A 22940-nucleotide genomic window follows, 5' to 3' on the forward strand; every position below is an offset into this window, starting at 1 on the left:
GAACCTCATTCCATAGTTCATCAGGCACTCTATCAGATCTAGGTCCTTAAATCTATTTCTCACTTCCACTGTATAATCATAAGGGATTTGATTTAGGTCATACCTGAATGGTCTAGTGGTTTTCCCTACTTTCTTCAATCTAAGTCTGAATTTGGCAATAAGGAGTTCATGGTCTGAGCCACAGTCAGCTCCTGGTCTTGTTTTTGCTGACTGTATAGAGCATCTCCATCTTTGGCTGCAAAGAATATAATCAATCTGATTTCGGTGTTGACCATCTGGTGATGTCCATGTATAGAGTCTTCTCTTGTGTTGTTGGAAGAGGGTGTTTGTTATGACCAGTGCATTTTCTTGGCAAAACTCTATTAGTCTTTGCCCTACTTCATTCCGTATTCCAAGGCCAAATTTGCCTGTTACTCCAAGTGTTTATAATGAACTTTAATAAAAATTATTTTTACTTCCAAGATCTTTTATTTTTTTCATTTTTATTTATTTATTTTTACTTTACAATAAGGTTTAATATTCCAAGATTGTGCTGTTTGATGTCCCACATTACTTTTAAGAATAGAAATTTCAGAGATGAAATAATCTCCTCCATTATCTGTCAGTTTTATGGCTTAACTTTTTAAATATTTTAAATCTACTTTTTTCTAAAATCTCTATATATTCATGTATGATGTGAGGTATAGATCTAAAACTGATTGTTTGCTGAGTGCATGCATGCTTGCTGAGTCACTTCAGTTGTGTCCGACTCTTTGCCATCCTACGGACTGTAACCTGCCAGGTTCCTCTGTCCATGGAATTCTCCAGGCAAGAATACTGGGGTGGGTTGCCATGCCCTCCTCCAGGGGATCTTCCTGACCCAGGGATCAAACCCGAGTCTCTTATGACTTCTGCACTGGCAGGCATCTTTACCACTAGTACCACCTGGGAAGCCCTGCTTTCTGAATAAGTAACCAGAAATCTTAACAGCGTGTGTGAAATTCCTTCCTCAGTGACTTTGAGTCTGATATATGGCATATTTCTTTCTTACATTTACCAAAATCTTCACTAAATTACAATGATCAATTTAGTGAGGCACAGTTATTTAGCTGCACTCATTTCAAAATGTTTTACTATTTAATAGGGCAAGTTCTCTTTTATCACTATTCTTTACCAAAACAAAGTAAAACTACACCTACTGTTAGAATCTGAATGTTTGTATCCCCACCAAAATTCACATGTGAAATCCTAATGTCCAACGTGACGGTATTAGGAGGAACTTGGGTCATGAAAGTGGAGTCCTCAAAAAGCAGATTAGTGCCCTCATAAGAGAGACCTCACAGCACTTCCTGGCCCCTTTCCACTATGTGAAGATGAAGCAAGAAATCAGCAGTCTGCAGCCCAGAAGAGGGCTCTCCCCAGAACCCAACCATGCAGGCACTTCCAGCTTCCAGAACTGTGAGAAATAGATCCCTGTTGTCATATAAGCTTCTTAGTCTGTAGTTTTTTGTCATGGTGGCCTGAATGAACTAAACACCTACAGGCATGCAAAAATAAACAAGCCAAAACACAAAAACAAAAAATAACCTCTAGCTAGTATTCTTGACACTTGTATGTCTTCAGCTAAAGCTATATTTGCTCTTGGCTTGTCTCAATCTGCCAGTTTGCAAACGGGCAAGATTCTGTACATAGTCTTTGAAATGTTCATAATTCATTTCCTATAAAAATCCTTCTTTTCCCCCAAACATTCATAATCATAAATTTAACATGGTTCAGACCTTGGTAACATCTAGTAACTAACCTTTTTTGTTCCCCCAAACCAAAAAGTTGTCTGTGCTTCAAAAAGTCTATTCTCTCAACACTTTTCTGAATAAATATATATTACATTTTATATGTCTTAACTTTACACTGGTATTTGTTTGAATATTAACCGAGATATAATTTTCTTCTATGGACAAGCAAAAAAACTTATTTTTTACGTATGAGTGCCAAAAATTAAAACCCACTGTTTGGGGAACCACCAAGCTGGTGGAATAGGGTAGTCAGATTCATTTCAGAACACTAAGACATAATGAAGACATGATGATGGATACTCAAGGCAAAATCTGAATACATTCAAGCCATAAATTCCTCATGTTCTCTTAAAAAATCTAAAACAATAAACCTTTTCCACTCCATGTAAGTGAAACAGTTTTATTCAGATTTGCTCATTAGTTGTATTAGCTTCGTTATGGTTCCAATTCAATCTATAAAGGGCCTTGCCTAATCCCATATGAAAGGTCCCTTTTTCTAAACTTGACTACCAATTCTGAAAAAGGTTTTTGTGAAAAGTTTTTAAGTCAAGGATGGTCACGTCCACACAGCACAGTAAATAAGTTTGGCTTGACCCATATGGTATTTATAAAGAATTTGAATAAAATGTCAATATTTTAAAATTCAGCAATTTAACATAAAATCTGGATTTCCAGCTTCTGTTGAGACACTGTTGAACCATCGTGCCACCTGGCAACTGTCAGCAGGACTCAAGCCATCACTGCCTCCCTCGGATATAGCGGGGATGGCTTCCAACACAAGAGTCTCACTCATTTGCACTATCAGCCTAAGAAGGGAAATGCACTCAGTTTGTAACCTCTACTTTAAATGATATTTTCTTATCATGTGTGATGGGAAATTAATTGGAACTTTAACTCAAATATTGCAGATGATAGAAGAACAAATAAAAGCTCGGGATCTGGTGGCCACAGGAACTAATTTCGCAGTACAGGACCTAAGCAACAAACACCTTCAAGGAGTTGGAGATCTCCGAGGAAGAGTAGCCAGGTGAGAAGGTGAGACTGCTAACTAATACTTAGCAGTCAGTTTTGGCCACTGAATTCTCATCCCTAAATAAGTTCTATATTGTAGAAAACAGAATATTGTCTTTAAGCTAAATGATAAGATAGCAACTGAGAAAGTGTATCATGAAATTTGAAAGTCTCATGCTACCTGTGAGATCCAAGGGTTCTATAAAGAACCTCTTATACAGGATGCCTAGTTTAGTTTCATCTATGACAAGTCTTGTCTTTACAGCCGCTCAGCTGTCCAAAGGCCAACATCTATATACAAAGACATGCCCTTAAAACTGCATACAGAATCCCCAGATGTCTCAAATTCTAATGATTGAAATATTTAAGATATATAAGAATTGCATATAAAAGCCTAGCAAAAGGGATTTAATGGTCAAGGGAATAACATTTTGAATGACATTTTTTATATGAGGCTGAAAAAATTCATGGTGCACAGCTGAGCAAAAATTTGTAGGTATTGACCATGGCAGGACCATTCTGGTTGACACATCAAAGATGAGCCGTGAGTGGCTGACCATGGACACCTTTCCATCTCTCTGTCTCCTTCCAGCACCTCATTCCTCTCTCCAGAAACACCCCCACTTTCATCTCATTAATCTACTCTGAATAATCAGGTGATTAATGCCTAAGACAAACCTCTCCTAGGGTATCTGTCCATTCAATTCAGTAAAAAATGTACCAAACACTCACCAATGCCAGGCAGTGGTCTACAATTCAGGGGTTCAGCAACATGATCGTCTTCCTATAAATTTACAGTCTACCTGGGAAAACATAAGCAATAAGGTGAGTGCTGTAATGAAAGCCTTGGGTGCCATGGAAACATGCAAATCAGATTGGGACATAAAAATGGCTTCCTGGAGGAGGTGACACTTGAGATGAGTTTTGAAAGACTGTAGCAGTTAACCAGACAGGGATAGGAAATGTACTTCACATAGGAGGAATGATGTGTGCAAAGGAACTGTGGGATAAATTACTGTGACATGTTCAGGGCTTCCCTGTGAGGGTGCTATTTTAGTTGTGGTATTTAGGGAGAGATGGGAGATTGGGCGGAGAAGGCAATGGCACCCCACTCCAGCACTCTTGCCTGGAAAATCCCATGGACGGAAAATCCCAAAGAGACAGACAAGACTGGTAGGCTGCAGTCCATGGGGTTGCTAAGACTAGGACATGACTGAGCGACTTCCCTTTCACTTTTCACTTTCCTGCACTGGAGAAGGAAATGGCAACCCACTCCAGTGTTCTTGCCTGGAGAATCCCAGGGATGGGGGAGCCTGTTGGGCTGCCGTCTATGGGGTCACACAGAGTCGGACACGACTGAAGCGACTTAGCAGCAGCAGCAGCAGGGAGATTGGGAGATGAAGCTAGAGAAATGATCCAAAGTTGGATGATGAGGGATCTTTGGTCAAAGTAAAAAGTTTTTGAACTTTATGTAAAAGGTTATAAATAGCCATGGGATGATTTTAAGTAAGGGGATGACATTCACTAACCTTTTGGTAGTAGCTGAATTGGTAGAGTACAGAAATAATATATGAAGATGAAAGGAAGCCTATTGAAGCAATCAAGGTGAGAAGTTTTACTTTAGGGGTCTAAATTAAAACTCTGCCATGCAAGTCCAGAGCAGGTAACAGACATGAGGAAAACAGGGTCTACAGGATTAGTACATGTGTGTGTTTGTGTGAGTGTGTATACACACATAGGTACTATATACATACAAATATACACACATATACAAGGTTATGTGTATATATACTTTATACTTCTAAAATACATAAGATTATATATACTTTTATATAACATTTGATAAATAGAATTTTCACAATATTTGGGTAAATGATGAAGCAAGATAATAAAACCACCCACCACTCTCCCTAGAAGTGCCATGATTTTACAAAGAAGATAAGAATCAAAATCTCTTTTGAATCAAACTTGGAATCTGGTTCAATTTGGTGGTGCACTGGTAACACTATTCCAGGCAAGAATATAGGAGTGGGTTGCCATGCCCTCCTCCAGGGGATCTTCCCTACACAGGGATCAAACCCCCGTGTCTTACATCTCCTGCATTGGGAGGCAGATTCTTTACCACTAGCGCCACCTGGGAAGCCCCTGGTTTTTTTAGATTCCACATATAAATAAGATCATGCAACTTTTTTCTTCCTGTGTCTAGCATATTTCACTTGACATAATGTCCTGCAGATTGTATACATGCTGTCATAAATGGCAAAGTCTCCTCCTTCTTTGAGGCTAAAAATTTTGTGACTCCATGTATATCACGATTTATTTATTCATCCCTAAATGGCAACCCACTCCAGTATTCTTGCCTGGACAATCCCATGGACAGAGGAACCTGGTGGATGGATACATAGGGTTGCAAAGAGACAGACAAGACTGAGAGACTCACACTCACTCACACACACACACACACACACACACACACACACTCTTAGGTTGTTTCCGTATCTTGTTTATTGTGAATATTGCTGCAGTTAACATGAGAGGATATATTTCTTCCATGTATTCATTTCCTTTGGATACATATCCAGTAGGGGGATTTCCAGATGACAGTTCTATCTTTAACTTTTCAAAGAGTCTCCATACTATGTTATATAACAGCTATACCAATTGACACTCCTGCTAACAGTGTGGAAGGATTCCCTTCTCTCCACATCTGCACCAATACTTTGTATAATACTCATCTTAACAGGGATGAGGTGACATCGCATGGCTTTGATTGGCATTTCCCCGATGATTCGTAACATAGAGCTCCCTTTCATGTACCTGTTGGCTATCTGTCTCTTATCTTTGGACAAATATCTAGTCAGGGTTTTGCCCATTTCTAAAACCATGTGACCATTTAAAACCACTCGCTTTTCTGTGGTCCCAAGGGACTCACAGATGCACTCCCCCGGATCTCAGAGTTAGGCGATTTGGGAGCCAGTTTCTTGGATAGTGGCTAGACACACTTCATTCCCCAGGGAGAATCTGGGATTTGGTGGTTCCCTCCCAGCTGTAAGGTGCTGAACCAGGGATGGGGTATGTGGTGTGTGTGTATCTCAACTTTTTGACTCTTTTTGATGTGGGTATTTTCTTAGTTGCCTGATGTGTAAGAGCCTCTAAACTAGCTTCTGGATTTTCCCCAGAGGGACTGGATCAGAATTCTGCTGTTTATTTGGTGCATCTGAGGGAGGAGGGAAAAAGCAAGAGCCTCCTAGTCCTCTGTCTTGCTCTCTGATCGCTGACTTACTTCCCCTTTAATGTGAAGCAGTGATTTTAGGAAAAGGTCTTATTTTTCCTTAAAATGTCTTCCTTTTATGATTATTTCTTGAATCTAGTGATTTGAAACAGAATCTGGCTAAAAGCCAGGAGATTCAAATTCACTATTCCTCTTTTTCTTTTCCACATTTTTGCAGGCAAGTGACCCACGGACCAGCTGAGGCAGAATAATTACTTTCCTTCTACATAGGTTGATCTTAATTCCAATTAGCATCTTGGCATGAGTGAACTAAGTTGATTATTTTAACATAAGTCCTAGCAAACCTTTTACTGCTTCATGAATCAAACTCAATATTTGATAACAACTATGTGCTTTTGAATTTTATACCTTATTTCCCTCTCCAATATAGTGGCAGTTTAAAAGCAAGTACTTCCAATGAGATGAGGTTCTCAAAGTTGTCTGCCTGATTTTGACACCTTGCAATGGCACCCCACTCCAGGACTCTTGCCTGGAAAATCCCATGGACTGCGAAGCCTGGTAGGCTGCAGTCCATGGGGTTGCTAGGAGTCAGATACGAATGAGCAACTTCACTTTCACTTTTCACTTTCATGCATTGGAGAAGGAAATGGCAACCCAATCCAGTGTTCTTGACTGGAGAATCCCAGGGACGGCGGAACCTGGTGGGCTGCCATCTATGGGGTCGCACAGAGTCAGACACAACTGAAGCTACTTAGCAGCAGCAGCAGCAGCAGCACTCTATTTGATAGATTAGCCTCGTATGCAAAAAAGAAAAAGGCCAGCATGTGAAGGGCAGCCATACAGCCATGTATGATGGCTCTAGAAGCAGCCAGAGAAGACCAACCCTCTATCCATATTTGACTATTTGGGACCCCAAGGCAAATATGCCTATCAGTTCAGTTCAGTTGCTCAGTCGTATCCGACTCTTTGCAACCCCATGGACTGCAGCACACCAGGCTTCCCTGCCCATCCAACTCCCAGAGTTTGCTCAAACTCATGTCCATCGAGTCCATGATGTCATCCAACCATCTCATCCTCTGTCATCCCCTTCTCCTCCTGCTGCCTCCAAAATCCAGCATCAGGGTCTTTTCCAATGAATCAGTTCTTCACATCAGGTGGCCAAAGTATTGGAGTTTCAGCTTCAGCATCAGTCCTTCCAATGAATATTCAGGACAAATTTCCTTTAAGATTGACTGGTTGGATCTCTTTGCAGTCCAAGGGACTCTCAAGAGTCTTCTCCAACACTACATTCAAAAGCATCAATTCTTTGGCGCTCAGCTTTCACATTTCAAATCTGCATACGAAATAACTAAATTGTGTTGATGTGCAATTAAAAGCGTAAGACATGTCCTTTGAAGAGGCACTAATGATATTCTTTGGATACTGTCAACCTTTGAAAAAGAGTGAGGACTTCTTGTTAAAGATATTTTTACTCCACTCTCCTCACCTGAGACATCTCCATGCCAGTAAAAATAAAAAAAGGAAAACAAAAATGTCACCTTTAACACAACATGGAAGTTGCTGCAACTGCTAACAACAGAGCAAGAGTACCAGACAGAGATGTGTGGACCGAGTATCCTCCTCAGACCCGAAATATCATGATTTCCTCCAAATCAAGAGGCATCACCCCCAAAGGTACAGATCAAATCTGTTGAATAGAGGAGTATTAACCTAGGGGGTGGGGTGAGTCACAGGAGAAATAGGAAATATCCTTGAGAATTCAAGGCAGCAGCACAGAATAGCAGAGACGGTGGAGCCGAAGAGGCACTCATGACATTTATCATCTGGGATCCTCCCCCCACTTCTTATCAGTTTATACCTAAGAGAAACTGACTGAGGTGCAACCGGCTAAAGACGGAGAAGAGTTGATAGTATCACATTGAAGAATCCATGATGATGATGTGCTGTGAGATACACTGATCTGGTTTTCGAGGAGAGAATGGGGAGATGCACCCCTTCCCTGGGCCTAAAGAAGCAACAGACTTGATATCGACGAGGCAGAGTAGAGGAGCTGGGCTACTTCCCCACGAAACACACCATCACTGATCGGTGGGTGGCCAGGACCACAGAAGATGGGAGAGTGGGAGTTACGAAGAATCTGTGTGTGAAAGCCACCACCACCACCATCCAGGGAGAGACGGATGGATAGACAGATGGATAAAAGCACAAGGCTGATGAATACACCTCAAGACAGGAATTATCCAAAAAAATACAGGAACAGTTCAAATCCAAGTTTGAAACTTGGATTCTTGAATTCTTGGAAACTCCTGGTTTCCAAGAATTCATGAAAAGCAAAAGAAAAATGCCGAGGACCAGCCCCGGCTGATCCAGGGTATTCGAAGGAGAGACGGCATAGGCGAGGATCAGGATACAATAGCTTAATTAAACGTTAATTAAGGATATAAAGAGTAATAGAATGAGGATAGCTCAGTAGGAAAATTCAGTGGAGAAAAGAGGCTGAGTAGCTTGGTTTACGCGGGAGACCAATAAAACTTCAAGACAAGAAGTTTGCACCACTTACGTAGGCCGCAGGCGTCCTTCCGTTCTCCCAAAGGAGAGGAGACACTGAGGCCTCCCCAGTTGGATCTTAGAAGCCCAGGCATAATTAGTAAGCATGGCGGGTTCCGAGCTCCAGATGGAGACTCAGCCAGAGTGTAAGAGAGAGAGCGACATGGGGAGACCAGTATTTCGAGAAACTGATCCCAATTCTTTATTTTCCATGGTCTACTTTTATACACTGAGATGTTATGCAAAAGTCACGCGGGGTCAGCAGTCCTGACTTTTATCAAAGTCAGGTGCTTCATACAAATGCATACAGAGGTCTTAGGGGTGTTACATCATCTTCTGGCCAGGGGGGCCTGCTGACAATTTACGACCCTCTCCTTGTGACAGCGGTCAGTCAATCAGGACACTTATTTCTCCAGGGCTGATTATTCTCAAAACAGACGCCACCCAAATAAAGTTACATTCCTACAGGGTGAGAGTGTAGTGGGTTTTAATTAAGGAAAGAATTTACTTAGCCTAAGGTCTAATGTAATTAATATCAAAGGTTAATTCTATATATTCATTAATGTGTGTAAGGGCAAGGGATACGGAGACTTAGCAACAAACATTGGCTCAACAAATGAAAAACCCTTCACCAACACAATTTCTAATTAGCCCACTATACTTATAGTTTTCTAACTTCTCTAAAGAACCTGTTTTTAGAGGGTTTAAAGCATTTCGTGCCTCTCACGGTTGGGAGGCTGTGAGCAATCACATGTGGCCAGACACGCCTGTCAGGCAGGCTAGAGAACCTTCAGAGGAGTTTGTAGGTTAAAACACTCTTATCACGCCCAGGAATTATTATTAACTGGAGCTCTAGATTAACTCCTTCTCCGAAAGAGGTGGTGGGGGACAGCCCCCCATAAAGTCAGAGATGTAGGTAAGAGCACAAAGTAGTAAAGTAGGCAGGCTCTGGTTATGGGGGTAGACGCTCGAGGATTTCCAGGGGGACTCCTGAGGCTCGATCCCGCCTTTGCGTATGTCGAGCCTCCTTCCTCATGACCTTTGCCATGGGCGGAGTACCTCACTCTGGCCCCCAACAGAAAAAGATTGCTGATTGAACTGTCACACATAATTTTGCTCCTTCCAAAAGCCTAAATAAAAAAATATTTTTCTCTTTAAAACATAAGCCCACAAAGACAGGGAACATCAGCCTAGAAATGCTGGAACCTGGAAGGTACACATTCGGAAGCTGATTTAGCAGAAGTGAGACTGATTTTCAAGCCCTGGAATAAGCCGAGGATGACCTGGTTTCGTCCCCACGGAATGCTCACAGGCTTAGGGTGGGCTGCACCGGGCACCTCTGAGAGTGGGTGAAGGCGGGCACTTGCCTCCAGGGAGAGGAACTAAGAGACACAGGGAGAGACGGAGCCAGGAATCACTGCGGTGTGTTCTTAGCCTTCTCATTATTATTGACTTTCAAACTACAAACATGTTTTACTTTGATTAAAAATAAGCAATAAAAAGGTTTTCCCCAAAAAAGAGATTGCTGCTGCTAAGTCACTTCAGTCGTGTCCGACTCTGTGCGACCCCATAAACGGCAGCCCACCAGGCTCCCCCGTCCCTGGGATTCTCCAGACAAGAATACTGGAGTGGGCTGCCATTTCCTTCTCCAGTGCATGAAAATGAGAAGTGAAAGTGAAGTCGTTCAGTCGTGTCCAACTCTTCGAGATCCCATGGACTGCAGCCATAGCAAAAGGAAACAGATAAACCAGAACTGCTCAGGGATAGGAGAAATAAAAAAATTAAATATTACAGAGATTCAATCTACTTTAGAAGCCCCTCCCCAAGAGAATACATACAACTGAAAACAACCTGTGGCGGATTCATTTTGATATTTGGCAAAACTAATACAATTATGTAAAGTTTAAAAAAAAAAAAAACCTGAGCAAGTCAAAAAGAAAATGCTTTTTCATATAAAAATGGTTATGGAGAAAAGATATATAGGGCAGAAAACAGAGACTCCACTCAGCAGAGAACTAAGAGGAGGTCCAAAGAAGAAGAACAAATTCTTCAGAAGAAAACAAAATATGGATATAAGAGAAGAAAGATTTCTTGAAACAGAGATTAGAATCTGTAGATCAAAGGGGAAATCTGCAACACCAGAAAAATTTATATGAGACCAATTAAGCCAAGATATCCTGGTTTGAAGTCATTGATTATCAAAAAGAAAGAATCACTAGAAGAAAGGAAAGCAAAAAAGAATCGTTAGACATCTAGGTAGACTAAACAGATCACATTAAGGAAAAAACTTAGTCATCTCAGACTTGTCCACATCAAACACTGTCAGGTAAGAAGGGAGAAATGTCTATCCTGTTCTGAACAAAAGAAAAGTGACTCAATAATGTTTTCTTAACCAAATTACCTTTCAAGTAGAACAGACAGGCATTCTCAAGCGTTCGAGAATGTAAACAGTCCAATGCTAACGGTCCCTCCGTTTGAACTCTGGATGACAAAATCTGGCCAACCAAGGAATAAATCAAAATAAGGATCTCAGATAAGGAATTATAGCTTTAAAACACTGGGACTGCCCTGGTGGTCCAGTGGCTAAGATTCCACACTCCCAGTGCAGAGAGCCCGGCTTCAATCCCTGGCCAGAGAACGAGATCCCACACGCCACAAGTCCGGGTTTGTGTGCCTCACGGAGAATCAAGGATCCCGCGTCCTGTGCCTGGGACTCGGCGCAGCCAAATAAACACATACATTTTAGAATGACTGTCTAATAGAGTCTAAATATAGAATGAAGGTTAAAGAGTGGGAACTCTAGGGGCAGAACACACTGTAAATGTTTAATCTGATATTTTTAAAATAGGAAAACATTAACAAAAACTGTTGGAAGAGCAAGTATATAAACATGTGTTCTCTTTTTTCCTTTGGCATAGGGTCAACGGAGAATAAAGTTTTGAAATGGTACTTGTAAAAAGTACAATGATTCCAATCTATGATAGCTTTTTATAACTCCATTTTTAGAAATATCTCTTGTAGGAGGGGTGTGTGTATATGTATACACACACATACACACCTGAAGTTGAGCAACTGCTTCATTTTTCACTACAGTTACATTTCCTTAGGTTAAATTAAATTAAAATTCAATGTAATGTTTTTAACTAAAACTCATACATATAATTTGAATATTCTAAAATTATTTTATTTCTTCCTATCTCCACGTGTTTATATATGATGTGTGTACATATCATAATGGTGAATGAAATACTAACCAAATGTTAACAATGATTATTTCTTAAAAGTGGGATTTGGGATGATGTTAACACTCGTTCGTTCTTTTTTTGTATTGTGTGTAATTTTTTTATAACAGGAATTTGTTATTTTAATAGAAACAATAAAATCACTTCAAAGGAGAGAAAGAGAAATTTCTTTTGAAATATGGAGTACAGCCTTGAAAAACCATTGATCTTTGACCTCAGGATGGAGTTAGGCTCGTTGGGTAGGAATGGGATGGGGTGAAAATAATTAGATGATAACTCTTAAGCTGAGGAAATAAATAATAACTGCTGATCTTGTGTGGGTGCTTCCTCCATTCCAGGTACTGGCTAAACGCTCTGCATTCATAATCTCCTTTTATCCTTAAATAACCCTATGCAGGACCACTCTTCAGGACAATCACGTATGGTTTGGAAGGCTGAGCATACAGCATTCCAGGAGACACTGTTCACATCACCCCCATGTGTCTGGCACACCCTGGCATTTTGCAGGGGGCAAACTCTGCAGCTGCATGCAGGGAGCGCAGCACTGGTACCCCTTTTCTCAGACAGGACTTCCCTGGTGGCTCATATGGTAAACATCTGCCTACAATTCAGGAGACCCGGGTTCAATCCCTGGGCTGGGAAGATCTCCTGGAGAAGGAAATGGCAACCCACTCCAGTATTCTTGCCTGGAAAATCCCACGGACGGAGGGACCTGGTAGGCTATAGTCCATGGGGTTGCAAAGAGTGGGACATGACTGAGCGACTTCACTTTCACTTTTCTCAGATAAAGAAAACTGAAACTTACAGACATTAAGAGAATTGTCCCAGATCACAAACCTGGGAAGCAGTAGAAGCCATACTCAAAGGCTGATCTACCTGACTAAATCCTGAACCACGAACCTACAACAGACAAACCAGTGGCCCCTGAGCAGGCAGCAGGTGGGCTGGGTGAGAGGTGGCTGGCAGCGGTGATAGCAACAGCTATTTCCCTGTGTGCTAAGTCGCTTCAGTCATGTCTGACTCTGTGTGACCCCATGGACTGTAGCCCGCCAGGCTCCTCTGTCCATGGGATTCTCCAGACAAGAACACTGGAGTGGGTTAACATGCCCTCCTCCAAAGGGTCTTCCTGACCCAGGGATCGAACCCCCCTCTCTTATGTCTCCTGCATTGGCAGGCAGGTTCGCGCCACCTGGGAAGCCCATTCCCACATTGCCTTTGATTCCCGTGTGGCCTTTGGGTATCTCAATGTGGACCAACATAAGAATATTCTAACCAACAGTGAGGCTGTTCTGACAATAACAGTTTGTATACACAAATGTGTAAAATGACTTTTGCCCTTGACTTAGGTACTTCCATGCTGAATCAGATTAATCCCTGATTTTTCCTCCTGGCAGTCTGCCCACCCCTCACCAGTGATCTGGTATCCTTTCAAGAAGTTTCTCAAGAGGTTAGCTCACCTTTAGCTCAAATTTGACACCAAAATTAAGAAAAAGAAATTCATTTTTGGATCCTAAAGAAAATGTTGACAGCCACAGAACAATGTTTATAGCACTTATCGTGACAATATGAAAATATAGTTCCTAATAGATGTTATTTGATGACAGTCAAAATGGTTACTTGATAAAAGGACAAACTTCAAAGTGATGTCTGGTAACTCATTTATTAATACACCAAACACAACCCTACAGGGCTTTCTGTCCTACCCTTCACACAGATATGAGTGCATTGAAAGTGATAATACAGTAAGTAACCTGTTCTCTCCTAAAGGAGGCCTCGAGTGGAGTAGTGGGTGGGATTCCCTGACATTCTGGGAAGACGGCTAATCTGAATTTCAATGCCATTTCACTAGGGTTCCTCCCTGAAAATGCCAAATGCCACCTTACGCGCCAAAGCCTCATACACGTCTTAGTGTGGATTCTTTTTGTCCTAACCTAAGACAACACTTAACTGAGGCCACTTAAGGAGCAGGAGCTTTTACTGGGGCTAAGAGAAAAGATTCTGTCTTTTGAAGATGAGTTGGAAACCTCTGGTAGGCTGGGACACTTTATCTAGCCAAAAGGGAATTGGTGATCTGGGAGCCAAGAAAAGAAGGCTAAAGGGAAGAAAGAGAATTCAGAACACAATATAGAAGAGGAAAAAGCTTCAATTTTGCCTAACCATAGGCACCAGGGAGTATGCCCCAAACATCAAAATCTATTGGAACTCCTATAACTGAGTTAATATATCTTATGGCTGAAAATCTATATCTACCGAGTTTCCCCCAATGTCTTCATCTATTCCAACTCAGTGCTTTAATTTGGGCCAGTGTTTCATTCAGGAAAAAAAGAGGAAGATGAGGCAGATTTCTGTATATGCCCCCACGTCTGCCAAGTCACTATTCAAACAACTTTAGAATTCTTGCCATCAAATGAATGCATAGATTCTACTATAGTGTTAAAAATGTTATCAATCTCACATCTAACTTCATCTTGCCACTAGATGTGATTCCAGCATCATGAAGCTTTCTGGAGATATTCACTTCATCAGAAATGAGCACCAGCAACTTGAAAAAACAATTCAGGAGATGATATCTTCCCTACAAACTGTTTCTAAGAACTTGGATACGAAGGTAACTGAAAAATTTTGAAACTCTTATGTACTACTGCTAGAAGTAAGGGCTTCTCAGATGGTGCTAGTGGTAAAGAACTGGCCTATCAACTCAGGAGATGTAAGAGATGTGGGTTCGATCCCTGGGATGGGAAGATCCCCTAGGGAAGGAAATAGCAACCCACTCCAGTGTTCTTGCCTGGAGAATCCCACAGACAGAGGAGCCTGGCAGGCTATGGTCCATATGGTCACAACTGAAGTGACTTAGCATGCATGCATGCCAGAAGTAAGATCATTATGACTTTCCAAAATGCTCAAGCAGCAATTATTCAAAAGAACCCTTTTCCAAAGGGTTTAAGCATGACAGCTCATACATATACACCATGCATGTGGCCAGGTTAATCAACAAATACTTAATGAGTGCCTTGAGGAGCCTGGTGGGCCATAGTCCATGGGGTCACAAAGAGTTGGACAGGACTGAGAGTCTAACACTTTCATATTTTCTTATGTTCCAAAACAGCCACTAATTGGAAGCATATGCTACCTGAGTCTACGGTTGCCATCATTTCCTTCCTTTCTAGGTTCTTCTCTCTTTTCTTTTTCTTCTTTTTTTTTTTTGGCCTTGCCATGTGGTATGTGGGATCTTAGTTCCCCGACCAGGGATTGAATCCTATTCTTGGACTGCCAGGGAAGGCCCTCTGGGTACAACTGGAGAGAACAAGCAAAGGAATTTTCCATAGAAGATATTCCTATTAAAGATTCAGCATAAACCTGAGTTCATCACATTACATCCTAGCAATGGGTTATGTTTCTTACAAAATAATACACAAGTCCTTTGGCCTGGAATTTAAAGACCGTCTCTACACTGGCCCCTGAGTATCTCTACAGCTCACCCTCTGGCTTCCCAGCTCACCCTTTATACCAGTGGCGCTGAACTACCTGTAGTTCACTCACTCCAGAACACTGCACTGCCTCCGTGTTCTCTGTGCTCTTTTTGCCTGAAATGTTTACAGAATCCACCTGCAATGCGGGGACCTGGGTTTGATCCCCGGGTTGGGAAGATCCTCTGGAGGAGGGAATGGCAACCCACTCCAGTATTCTTGCCTGGAGAATCCCATGGACAGAGGAGCCTGGCGGGCTACAGTCCATGGGGTCACAAAGATTCAGACACGACTGAACAGCACAGCACAGCATTTTCACCTTCAAAGGCACTGGTGTAATGAAAAGAGCCAACGCAAACTCTCTGATGCCCTACTTTGTCATGTACTTTGTGTGAGACAAGCACATCTCCTCTGAAGGCATTTGGGCAGAACAAAGTGGAAACCCTTTGGAAATGGGGGGAGATGAAAGCCTGGTGCTTGATTATTTGTTCATGGGAGTCCGTTTATAGAAAGCAGAAAATACAGAGGAGGCACAAAGCTTACAGCGGTCCCATTGGGCTGGTCCATCTCCCTACAAACCCACCTAAACAGTCCTAATGGTTAGGGGGTTGATTATCTTAGTTTTTCAAGGTGATCATGCCAACAACAAATCATAACAGCTTTATCTCTAGTTTTCTGATTACTTGAGGCTTTGACCGGAACTTCCAGAACATTGTTACATAAAAGTGGTCAAAGAAGGCAGCTTATCTAGTTCCTGATTACACTGGAAATGTCTTTGCTGTTGGCTATTGGTTTGATTTATTCTTAATTATATTAAGAAAGTGCCCATCAATTCCTACTTTACTTAAATTTTATTAGAACTGAACATTTAACTTTATAAAATGCCTTTTGGACATTAACAAATGCCTGATTCAGCATGATTGGTTTTTTGGTTTTGGTTTTTTGTTGTTAGCTTGTTTATTTTTTTGGCTTTCTAATGTGCTATGTAAAAGCATTTCCCAATATGAAACATTCTGGCATTTCTGTAATGAAAACTGTACAGTCTTTGTAATAACTCAGTATTTAATTTTGCATCTAAATTCAAAGGTGATATTAGATTCTAGTTTCTCTCTCCTTAGTTTTTTTAAGGTAATACATACATGATTCAAAATCAAATCTACATGAGAAAATACACCCTGAGAATTTCCACTTCTATATCTGTCACCAGTAATCACATCCATTCATGCTACTCACAAGGAACCATTTTTATTAGCCTATTATGAATCCTTTCCGTATGCCTTTACAGGTAGTTCAGTTCAGTCCAGTCGCTCAGTCGTGTCTGACTCTTTGCGACCCCATGAACCGCAGCACGCCAGGCCTCCCTGTCCATCACCAACTTCCGGAGTCCACCCAAACCCATGTCCATTGAGACGGTGATGCCATCCAACTATCTCATCCTTTGTTGTCCCCTTCTCCTCCTGCCCTCAATCTTTCCCAGCATCAGGGTCTTTTCCAATGAGTCAGCTCTTCGCATCAGGTGGCCAAAGTATTGGAGTTTCAGCTTCAACATCAGTCCTTCCAATGAAAACTCAGGACTTCACAGGTAGAAGCAAATACAAATTCATATTATTTCCCCCTTTTTACACAAAAGATAACATATTATAAATGTACTACTATGCACCTGTTTTTTCTAAACAAACATATCCTAGAGACCCATCCTATCAGTACATGGAGGGCTTCCTCATTCTTTTCACAACCATGTACTCTTCCTCTGTATATAATAGCGCATTTAATCAGTCTCTCATGGATCAACATTTGGATTCTTTTCACTAATTTGCTCTTTGAAACACTACTACCGTGTGTAACCTTGCAGTTATGTCATTCTGTATGTCTGTAGAATAAACACCCAGAAGTGGGATTGCAGGGTCAAAGATACTGTGCTTGCTCTCTTGAAAGATCTTGCTCTCTGCAGAGTTTTCACCACACTGCATACCCACCAGCAATATATAAAATGTCCTATATCCCCATTGCCACACCACTGAGTGTTGTTTGACTTTTGAATTTTACCTTTCTTAAAGGAAAGGACATCTCTGTTTCAATTAGCCTTTCTTATTACATGTTTTCATTTATTTAAGAGCTAGTTGTATTTCTTTTCCAGTGAGCTACCTGTTCATATCTTTCATCCACTTCTCTATTGGGCTATTGTTCTCTTTCTTTTCAATTTCCAGGAGCTCGTTATACGTTAGCAAGGTGAGTTGATTCCCTACACTGTGAGCTGCAAATGCATTTTCCCAGTTTTTCTCTCAACTTTTGGTTTGTACATGGTCTAAATTTATAGCTGAATTTATCAGTCTCTTTTTATGTGTGTATGTGGCTTCTGAGATTTGAGCTTCCTCACACAAAGGCTTGAAAGAATTGCTTATATTTTCTTCTAACACTGTCAGGGCTTTATTGTTTATATTCAAATCGTGGATACATTTTTGAATTTTTTTCTAAAATAGGATTGCCTTCATTATGATTTTAATTATTGAGACCTTGTAGTGTTTTTAATATCTGATGGGGCTAGTCTCTCCACTGTTTCTTTTTCCCCTTTTCCTAGTGATAATTGCTTTTGCAAATGATTTTAAGATTAGCCTGTCTAGGTCCAGCAAGTAAACTGACAGATAACTCTGCTTCAATTTTAATTGAAATCATGTAAAATTTATAAATTAACTTTCAAACTGACATAGTCATAATGCTGAGTATTTTATCCAAGAACATAGGGTACTTTCCATTTCTTCAGGTTTGCTTTTGTATCCTTCAGAAAATCCTTCAAATTTTCCTCATGTAGATTTGTCATTATCTTAAATATAATTTTGAGACTTCATCCTTTTTTTGTTAATTGTAATGGGGGTTTTATATCTTCTAACTACTTGTTAGTTGTGTATTATAAAGGCTGTATTAATTTTATACCTCATGAATTGTCTTCTTGATTAGTTATTTTTCAGTTGGTCTTTGGTTTTCCCAGATACAATCATATGATTTGTAAGTAAAAATCATTTGGCCTCACCTTTTTCCATTTTCATATACATAATTTCTTTTCTCTAAGTGTTTTGAATAATAACTCTGGTACAATATTAAGTAATAATGCAGAGACAGAGGGCATCCTCAACAGAAATATCCCAAGTGTTTCTCCTCTGATGGAAGAAATAAACTTTCTCAATAAATCTGTTTCCTGATGACTCAGACTGCAAAGAATCTGCCTGCAGTTCAGGAGACCCAGGTTCAATCCCTGGGTCAGGAAGATCCCCTGGAGAAGGAAATGGCTACCCACTCCAGTATTCTTGCCTGGAGAATCCCATGGAGAGAGGAGCCTGGCAGGCTACAGTTCATGAAGTTGCAAAGAGTTGGACACAACTGAGCAACTAACACGGCAGCATTCCTATTTTACTAAGGTTTTGCAAATCAAGAAAGTTTATAAAATAAATGCCTTGTGATATAATAGACAGCATAATGACTATAGTTAACAGAACTGAGTTGCATATTTGAAAGTTGCTAAGTGAGCAGATCCTATGTTTAAAATGTCCTAAGTTATTTCACTTGGAATTTATTTGTGCTCACGTCAGAATTCTACCAAGAAATTCCTGAGGCCCGATCTTAGGCCACTCAGGTGTTTTCTTCGCAGAGCCCAGTTGTGCATTGCAGCATGTATTCAATAGCATTTGGTGAGCCTGTACCATTGGTCATCTCATGTGTCCTGAGGATATAGTGGTGATAGAAAACAGAGCGGCTTACATTGTAACTGGGGAGACAAAGCAAAGCAACAATCAAACCAACAAACTGATAAACCAATGTCAATAGTATGCTTTTGTTATATCATTAGATGGTTTCTTATCAAAAAGATCATTATAGACAGCAGAATGGAACATGCCCCCATTGTTCTTTCCCTGAAGGTATTGCTATAACTGTTGAATCATTCATTTTGATGTTTGGCAAAGCTAATACAATTATGTGGAGTTTGAAAATAAAATAAAATTAATTAAAATTAAAAAAAAAAATCATTTTCAAATGCAAACATGCTTTAGGCTCAAGTCTTTATTCCAGGCTCCTTTAGGAATAAAGTATAATGAATGTAAGTGCTAGTGGTTTTGTTCACACAAAAAAGCTCCCTTTGTACTTTCATTAGGTAATGCAGCTCTTAGAAAAGATAGAGGCTTCCAGTTCCGAGCAAATCTCAAATTTAAAGATGGTCCAGGGGGATTATCGCCATGAAATGAACCTTTTGGAGTTCAAGTAAGTGAATGGAAGATTTTTAATTCTGTTTAATGCATTCCAAAGGGTTTTGCCTAACGAAAGCGTTAGCACTAAATAAAATCCTATTCCAGGAATTTGAACCTGGCCAAGAAATAAAGCAACACACTGATGTGCAGAGAATATTTTATACTAAAGGGATTCATACCATATTTTAATAGAAGAAATATATTAATTTGCCATCCTCATTTGCATAATATCTCAACTGAAATGACACTTTCTGTTAAGAGCACAATTTTAACTTATCAATTGTACACTAAAATGCCTCGATGTAAAGCACAATTGAACATACATAGATTCCATGAAGTTATCAAATAATTTTTTTAAGTTTGATTCATTAGCTTTTCCTTTAAGATTTTTTCTAAGACCCTCTGCTTGCTTCTTTTCAGTATCCCTATTTTAATACTATTTGTAATCCCACATTACACTGAGTTTTCCCCTGTACAATGGAGAAAGCAATAAAGGAGATAAGACTCCACATTCAAATTATTGGCCTCCTTATCCTCAACTCCTCCTATTTAAATAACCACCATTTCCTGGCATCATAGTACCAGCAAAGGAAATTCTAGATACTTAGATGATACCACCTTGGGGTTGAGTCACTCAGTCCGGTCTGACTCTGAGAGCCCATTGACTGCAGCACACCAGGCTGCCCTGTCCTTCTGTATCTCCCAGAGTTTGCTCAAGCTCATGTCCATTGAGTGAGTGATGTCATCCAACCATCTTGTCCTCTGTCTTCTCTTTCTGTTCCTGCTCTCAGTCTTTGCCACCATCAGGGTCTTTTCCAGTGAGTCAGCTCTTCACATTAGGTGAACAAAGTATTGAAGCTTTAGCATCAGTCCTTCCAATGAATATTGTGAGTTAATTTCTTCTCAGATTGACTGATTTGATATTCTAGCCATCCAAGGGACTCTCAAGAGTCTTCTCCAGCACCTTCATTATGGTCCAACTCTCATAGCTTTGATTATATGGACCTTTGTCAGCAAAGTGATGTCTCTGCTTTTTAATATGCTATCTAGGTTTGTCACAGCTTTTCTTCCAAGAAGCAAGTGTCTTAATTTCATAGCTGCAGTCACTGTATGCAATGATTTTGGAGCTCAAGAAAATAAAGTCTGTCACTGTTTCCATTGTTTCCCCATCTATTTGCCATGAAGTGATGGGACTGAATGCCATAACCTTCATTTTTTGAATGCTGAGTTTTAAGCCGGCTTTTCCACTCTCCTCTTTCACCTTTATCAAGAGGCTCTGCCCCTTCTATTCTTGTTCTTTCTCTTCTCTGTCCCACATCACTTCAGTTTAATGTCTTGGTCAAATCATAATCATGAATATACTCTCTCTCCATTTTCCTCCATCTCTACCATATTTCATTAAATCTAAGTGCCACTGACTATAAAATGTACCAGTGTATTCTTGTACCGCTAAGACTTGAAGCTAACAATTAAACAGTGTATGTTAAGTCACTTCAGTCATGTCTGACTCTATAACTCTATAGACTGTAGCCTGCCAGCCTCCTCTGTCCATGGGATTCTCCAGGCAAGAATACTGGAGTGCCATTCCTTTCTCCAGAACATCTTCCCAGACTGATGGCTCGAAACTGGGTATCCCACATTGCAGGCAGATTCTTTACCATCTGAACCACCAGTGGTCATCACTAAAACTCAAAGAGAAATAGGTGTCTTGGGTAAACAGAAAATACCTACTTTCTTCATTCTCTAAAAACGCTTGTCTAGGTTCTTAAATTCTAGCACAATGAGGGTGCTCAGTAAATATCTATGTCATGTCTGATCTAATCCCTTTAGTTTAGAATCAAGATAAAATGTCCACAGGAGAAATAAAAAAGTAAACTTTCTAGAAGTACAGTTTAAGAATGGATTTTATTGGGGGAGAAAAGGAACTTATTATCTGGAGTGGAAGACTGGCTTAAAGCAGTCAAGAATACTAACAAACCGAAAAGAGGGGAAAGTAAATGTTTGCGATCCAGGGATGACTGCTTCACTGAAGTTGAAGCCTACTTTTTCCACCTTCAGTCCTGTGGGAAATCGGCTTATAGATGAATCATCTAAATAGTTAAATCTGAATCTGGACACTTTTGTAGTAGTATAAACCGGAATCCTTTTTCACTTGAAATAATGAAGTCTTAAAATTTCATTAGTATTACAGTTGCTGCTGCTGCTAAGTGGCTTCAGTCGTGTCTGACTCTGTGCGACCCCAGAGACGGCAGCCCAACAGGCTCCCCCGTCCCTGGGATTCTCCAGGCAAGAACACCAGAGTGGGTTGCCATTTCCTTCTCCAGTGCAGGAAAGTGAAAAGTGAAAGTGAAGTCGCTCAGTCATGTCCAACTCTTAGCAACCCCATGGACTGCAGCCTACCAGGCTCCTCCATCCATGGGATTTTCCAGGCAAGAGTACTGGAGTGGGGTGCCATTGCCTTCTCCGAGTATTACAGTACTTAATAGTTAATAAGCCAAATTTTTCCCCAGGCAAATACTTATTAGTCTATAATTCAATTACACAATAGACTTATTTAAAATTTCTCCACTTATTTTTTAAATTAAAAAGTAGTATGCATCATTGTAACAAATAAAATAAAGATAAAAATAGAGGTCACCATTCAGGCTTCCTAATGTAACCAGTGTGAAAACCAGGAATGTATTTTTCCTCACTTTCACCCTTGTTGATATAAATATGTAACAGAAAAGGGAGATTTTATGTATATACTATATAATATGTATTTAGCATAGATTATATACGAGAGAACATAGGTTTTTAAAATAAATCCTATACACATTACTCAATACCTTTTTTTTTTTTCAGTATGTGTTGGTATCTCTCTAAATCAGCGAATATTATTCTAGCATTATTTTTCACAGCTGCATAATATTTTAACTTACAGATATGCCATAATTAATTCAACTATCTTACTGATGAATAGATCTTTTCCAGTTTATAGCTACAAGTTTATACAAACAAAAATTTCCAGTTTATACAAACAAAAATTATTGTAAGTATATCCTTAAATTTCCTTATAGGTACTTTTATTTCTATAGGCAAAATTCCTAGGTCAAAGTTTATGTTTGTATTAATTTTTATAAATTTATTTCTAAAAATGTTGTAGCAATTTACTCATACCAGCAATGCCTGAGGACTTCCTGTGCATTCTTATTCACACTGAGTATTCTTTTTAATATTTGCCAATTAAAGGGTGAAAAATAGCATCTCTTTCATTTGCATTCCCTTCACCCTTTGAATTTCTGTGAATTGCCCATTTTTTACCATTTATTTTCAACACTTTCTTATCTACTGGTAGGATTCCTTCACATTAGGGATATTAACCCTTTGAGCTATATATTACAAAGTATTCTGTTCAAAGAGAAAGTGAGGCGGGTAGGGCTTTTCCCCCC

At 40.1% G+C, this 22940-nt stretch overlaps 1 protein-coding gene across 1 annotated transcript in view; it reads left to right on the forward strand.

Annotated features, from left to right (window-relative positions):
* Window positions 1-22940, forward strand: part of FAM81B (family with sequence similarity 81, member B) — a 58412-nt gene that overhangs the window by 25053 nt on the left and 10419 nt on the right. Inside the window, exons 4-6 of the mRNA XM_010831941.1 lie at window positions 2681-2799; window positions 14283-14412; window positions 19416-19522. Of these exons, the coding sequence (XP_010830243.1) occupies window positions 2681-2799; window positions 14283-14412; window positions 19416-19522 (356 nt within the window). The remainder of the gene's footprint in view (window positions 1-2680; window positions 2800-14282; window positions 14413-19415; window positions 19523-22940) is intronic.

This window comes from Bison bison, unplaced genomic scaffold (genome assembly GCF_000754665.1).
Source record: "Bison bison bison isolate TAMUID 2011002044 unplaced genomic scaffold, Bison_UMD1.0 scf7180017864533, whole genome shotgun sequence".
NCBI classification, from domain to species: Eukaryota; Metazoa; Chordata; class Mammalia; order Artiodactyla; family Bovidae; genus Bison; species Bison bison.